The sequence below is a fragment of the Pteropus medius genome, unplaced genomic scaffold (assembly GCF_902729225.1).
Source record: "Pteropus medius unplaced genomic scaffold, Ma_sr-lr_union100, whole genome shotgun sequence".
NCBI classification, from domain to species: Eukaryota; Metazoa; Chordata; class Mammalia; order Chiroptera; family Pteropodidae; genus Pteropus; species Pteropus medius.
The window spans coordinates 20,094,666-20,100,665 of NW_024351729.1; the positions used below are offsets into that span (position 1 = coordinate 20,094,666).

The 6,000-nt window shown below is 42.2% G+C and overlaps 1 protein-coding gene across 1 annotated transcript in view; it reads right to left on the reverse strand.

Annotated features, from left to right (window-relative positions):
• FN1 (fibronectin 1) overlaps positions 1-5,387 on the reverse strand; it is a 65,087-nt gene extending 59,700 nt beyond the window's left edge. Inside the window, 5 exon segments of the mRNA XM_039844713.1 lie at positions 261-398; positions 1,357-1,488; positions 2,836-2,973; positions 3,866-3,994; positions 4,968-5,387. Of these exon segments, the coding sequence (XP_039700647.1) occupies positions 261-398; positions 1,357-1,488; positions 2,836-2,973; positions 3,866-3,994; positions 4,968-5,115 (685 nt within the window). The 5' untranslated portion in view covers positions 5,116-5,387.
• Positions 5,388-6,000: the final 613 nt, after the last annotated feature.

Genomic DNA, 6,000 nt, shown 5'->3' on the forward strand with positions numbered 1-6,000 from the left:
CATTTGCAACTAATCTTCATGTCCACAGCACATTTGGCATTGAAGTGAATATTAAGGCTTTTTCTTTGTAGCTGATAGCCTAAGTCCTTATTAAACTAAGTTTTTTTTAGTTTTGTTCTTTAATTTAGTCTTCTTTGAATAAGAAGTTGGTTGGCTGGCATATTTGTTGTGTTCTAAGTGACATCACATTACCCTTCTCTCTAGGAATTCAGAAAACAATACCTGAACTCTTTATCTGAACATAAAGATCTAAAGCATACTTCGAGAGGTACAGGTGATACGTCCACTGCCTTCTCCCAGACAAGTACAATCCACCATCATCCAGCCTTGATAGGGCTTTTCCCAGGTTTCCCCAACAACATAGGAGGTCCCACCAGCATGATCAAAACATTTCTCAGCTGTAGGAAAATGTGGAGGAAAAAAAGGGGGAAAAAAAGTTATTTTGAATTGTGCTGTCTCCCTGTAATTTAAAGTGTATTGTGTAAGCAAAAACCTAGCCACATTTTTTAAGTGGTACTCTGTTCAAAAAAAAAAAAAATTGCCCTGTAACTAAGCACATAGTAAGTAACCAAAGCGAAAGAAAGCTCAAGTCGAGTTGGCAGGCAGAAATTTTGTTCTCCTAATAAGTACATGGACTGTGTATTTTCAGCCAGCACCTTTCTTCTTCATATCAGTATTTTAAGTGAAAAGGATTTATGAATGTATCCAGTCTGTGGGAGACTAAATATGCAAAATTCCAATCTAATTATGAATGATCAAGTAGAAATGCCTAAAAATATGACAAGTATTTAAAAGTTGTATTTCCGTAAAAACAAACATAACACAAAAGCTTCTAAAATAAAGAACAATAAAGAGTAAAATTTCCAGCCAGAAATTTTTAAATTTGTATCTATAGAGCTCAACTGAAGATTGGGACCAAATGAAACTCAACAATTTTTATTTTGAAAAAAATTACTAAGGTTTGACAGAACACATACAATTTTGTGTTTTAGTCCAGTGTGTTCCAATGAAAAAAATGTGTAGAAAGTATCATTTTCTCTTTTAAATAAGTTGATCTTGACCAAGGAAAAATCTCAGATCGGATATTAGACAAGAGAAATGACTTTTCTCTAAATCTTTTAATTCTATCTTGTGCTTCTGAAACAAAATTAAGACTTCTAAACAGGGTGAGTACTTTCTGATTTGATTCCTTAAGACTATGGATTATAAAACATTTCTTTTTTTTTTTTAAATAAACATCTATTTAAATTGTTATTTTCTGAATTGGAATTCAGACATCTTGTCCATATGGATTCTGGTTTCATTCCAACATTTGACTGCATTCCCATCCCTCATTCATCCCTACTAGTCACACACCTATGGGTTTGCAGGTCCATTCTCCTTTCCCGTTGCCGAGGCACACACACTCTAACATGTAACCACCGGTCTCATGGGGTCTCCTCCAGGTGTCACCAATCTTGTAGGACTGACCCCCTTCATGGCAGCGGTCTGGTCAAGATAAAAAGCAATTGTTAGAGTGGGACAGAAAATATTTTTTTAAAAGAATAAGACTCATGTTCTCCAGAGTAGGTACTTGGGTTAGTCCGAGTAAGGACACAGAGAACAGCTTTCCCATCAGAGACAGGGAAAAAGTTAAGTTCTGGTTGCTCGGGGTCATTCATTTAAATGTTTTGTTTAAGCACAGCAAGAAACCACAGAGAAAACTGAATGGCAAAGAAACTGGTCATAAACCTTGGTTCCCCAGAGGGATCACAGGAAATTGGGCCCTAAAGCAGAAAAGTAAGGCTGGCAAGCATGGTCTTGTCTCCACACACACACATTGCAGATTAAAACTGAGACTAATTCAAGGAAGAGGCCATATCGGGGATAGTAGTTCAGCTTTCAGGAGTGTGGAGTCTATACTTTACCCTATGTTAGAAATGTCATTTTGGCAAAAAGCAAATAGATATATACACATCAAGTGTGGAAATCTGGGTACTTTTCTAGTCTATTAAACATAATGGCACATCCAAAGGCTGAACTGTCCACTAGATTGTAAACACTATGGACCCTTGGCAATTAAGGTTTGCCAAGCAACTTGGACAAACTCTAACATTAAGTATGGGGAAAATGTATTGAGCCTATTCACAAGGAACTGACTTGTTCTTTCAGACAGAAACCTTTAAAGTGCTTAAAGGATAGATTTTTAAAAACTAAATGCTATGTTAACAGAATCTATTGGTAACACAGTGAATCACACTGGAAAAAGTACCTGAGCTAAACTAGAATTCCTGAGTCAACCTAGTTCCCAAAGTACTATGGAAATACTATTAGGCTTATGATTCCATATTATCCCTAGGAATAGAGAGATCTGCTTCTTGCACATAAACTTCTGGTCACACAGAAACCAGACTGTTTGTGGAATGCACGAGGTCTTCACATTGCAAACAAGAATTGCTGTTCACACAATGGCTAATTCACTTTCCATGACCATCTTCCCAATCACTGTGCATGATCATATGATCAGTCTGGCTTGAAGATGCTTCTAAGCATGTATGTTTTACTGGAATAGAACCCAAGAGATCTACTTGGTTACACTATGTATTCATTCTCATTCTCGCTCTCTCTCTCTCTCCCTCTCATCCATACAGACTAAACAGTGATTCTATCTGTGCTCAGAATCATCTTCCAGAAGCACAGGAACCAGTTGGGTGACCACATAAGAAAACCTGGTCACCTGGGGTAAATCTCCAAATTAGGAATATCCCGTCATGGGTAACAGAAAGTGACGGTGACAGGAATGGAGAAATTCATATTATGATATTTTAGCATCATTTTACAGAATGTCTTTCTTACTTGCAATGGTGCAGCTTATTCTCCTTCGCCCAGCCCCGATGCAGGTACAGTCCCAGATCATGGAGTCTTTAGGGCGCTCATACGTGTCACCCACCCGGTAAGTGTTCCCAGTATACTTGTCAAAGCAAGTCTCTTCAGCTGAGGGAAGAAGGAAAGTCCATGTGAGCCTCACATATGTAAAAACTTTTCTATTCCATTAATCACACCCAAAGGAAAACTCACTTTTCCATTCTATGAGTTGCTTGCACAGTACAAAAGAAAAGTTTTAAAAACTTGAAGTGGGAGATCCAAATTTGACCTTAGGCTCTAATAAAGCCTCAGCTTTTGAACTTTTACGAGTTCTCTAATTTTCTGTAATTAATTTCTATTGTAAAGGAGTCTCGGGCCTTTCAGAAAAAGCCACATAAATACTCCCTTAGGACCACCTAGATGGTAAAGGAAGGGCTTCAGATTCGGATCTATGTCTAACTCAGAAAGTCAAACCAAGGTCCACATGAAAAGCAAACAATTTAAAGAGCCCCACCCCCACCAGGCACAGTGGCTTGTTAATCCTACCATTACCATTTTAGCCTCATCTCTGCTTCTTTGTAAAGGTTGCTAAATTTACAAGAAACATGTCAACGGTCATAAAGAAATGAGAACATTTTATAATATAGTGCCCAAAGTGTTTTCTGGCCCATAATCTTACAGTTTAAGATCTGAAATAACTTTCTAATAAATTAAAATTTTACAAGCAAGTGTTTTTGGAGGGAGAACACACAAAATCTTTCATTTTTCTCATTAAAGCCTTCGGGAGAGTAAGACGACAAGAAGGAACGACTTGGGGATCCATTTGTTCTTTTTGCTTTAAGGGTGAAAGTAACACATGAAGCGCAAATATAAGCATTCACTAAATTTTTAAAGAGAAAATGACAGATCATTCTATTAAAAAATGGTGTATGTATTTTTACTACTAATGTTAAGTTTAATTAACGAGCACCACTCCTCCATCTATTACAAGGTACTAACTACCAGAGAACCCACCACTTACGTTCAGGCTTGCTCTCGCAACTAAAGCCGCGGCTCCCTCCATAACAGGTACAAACCAAGGTGTTGCCCAGGTAGGTGCGTTCCCATTGTTGGTTTATCTGATAGTGATTCCCGTTGTCGAAACAACCAGCTGTGAATAATTGACGGAAAAAGTTACCACGTCTGCATCCCCCCCTTTTTCCAAATCAGGCACGTTTTGTGCACAACTAAATTGGTGTGCCTAAGCAACAAAAATAGAAAAATAAGTTAATCATCAGGCACCAGGAGAATTAAAAGCAATATTCCACTAAAATGTAGATATAGAAACCAGCTATATAAAGAGTTAACCACAATTTGTACACGTAGATATTTAGGTATTCCTTTTTTTTTTTTTTTTTTGCTTTCTTTTAACTTAGCTAAATGTTATACAATGATGTCATTTCCATCTGGCCAGGGGTCTACATCAAAGAAGTGGAAACGTTTTGAAAAGCAGATAACTGGAATTGCATTTTAAACTGTGCAAGGAATTTCAATGCTCTTCTGAGGTAAGAAGTCAAGAGGGCAACTTTAAGCAGTTTCCTTTAGCCAAGGCAAAGGGAAGGTGTGTCTTTGAAAAACTAAGAGGAATTCCGATTTCTGTTCCTGGAGAGGCGTCCTGAGGGGCCCCAGGGCAATCTGAACTAAATTACCTCTCTTTCAAGTTGGTTAGGAACAACATAGCTATGTAGCTACCTTCTTCCTACCCCCATTCTGAAAATATTTAACCAGTTATTTAGTAACACAGAAAATAAGCAGGACCACACTAAGCCCAAACGAAAATTTAAAGGCTACGTTATTTTCTCTTTAAAGGTAAGTTTGATGCATTCACAGGAGGACGACCTGGCAGTGTTGAGTTGATAAGAGAGCAGCAGGACATTGCAGAGCCCCTGTCCTCCAATGTATTAACTTATCTTAGGCCCTCAGCCTGCTCAAACCAAGAGCCTTTTGTGTCCATAGCCGGTTTCCCTCGTTAAGGCGTGCAAACGCTCCACGCACGCAGGCGCGCTAAACTTCAGCTACAACTTTGGTTGGCTTTATGGTCCCATCCCTGCGACAGCTTGCTTCAGCTCGCGGTCAATACTCACGCTTGTTTTGGCTGACAGCCACCGGCACCTGAGGCTGAACGATTTGCTGAGCCTGCCTCTTGCTCCTCCAGGCTCGAGTGGAGGACACAGCTATCCCCAGGGACAGGACGGCCAGCAGCAGCAGCCCGGGCCCCGGACCCCTGAGCATCTTGAGACGGTGCGGGGAGAGACGCCCTCACCAAAAGGCAAGTTGCCACCAAGTTTAGTTCCTTTCGCAGCCTGCGGGAAAAGTCTCTTCCAGTGCCTCCTGAGGGGTGGACGCTTCAAAGAAGGTAAGGGTCAGGGGATGGGGAAAGGGACGGGTAGAGGGACGGAGGGGAAGGAGAGGACGAAAGAGAAGTTGTGGCTGCGGGTCCTGGCACGCGTCAGGGGTCCCCTCTCCACCCCCTGTACAGCACTGCCGGTGCGGACGGCGGAGCCCGGACAGCTGGGGTTTATATGGGACGGTCCCCTCCCGCCCCCCGCGAGGCCCAGGCGTACGGGAGGAGGGACCCGCTGGACTCCCCCCGCCTCCTCCTGCCGCCGCCGCCGCCGACCGCGCGGATTGGCTACGGCTCCGAGTGACGTCAGGGGACTGTGGGTTCACCGCGAACAAAAGAGATGCTGATCGCCCGCCAGGGTCGGGAGTAGAGAACTTTTTTTTCGGTTTCCTTTGCGGTCGTCCAACTTTTGGGGGCTGAGGGGATGGATGGGAAGCGGCTGGAAAAGGGAGACTGGGAGGAAAGGAAGGGGCTGGAGTTGTGTAAAACGAAGGGTTTGCAAGACCTCCTCCCTCCTCGTCCCTCCCCCCCAGCCACCCCGGTTCCCTTTTCTTATTGTGATGGGGTGCGGGGGTCGAGGAGTTAGAGGACATTTCATCATATCTAGAAAAAATCTCTGCTCACTGGAGTGTATTTCGGGGGGAGGAAAAAAAACCATAAAGTAGCCACCACCTTGCAGCTGTAGGAATGTAGACTCTGCAGTCCCAGGGCGCGGCTGGCTTTTCTCCTGTTCCCTTTCTTTGGTCTAATGTGCAACGACTTGGGACTCAGTT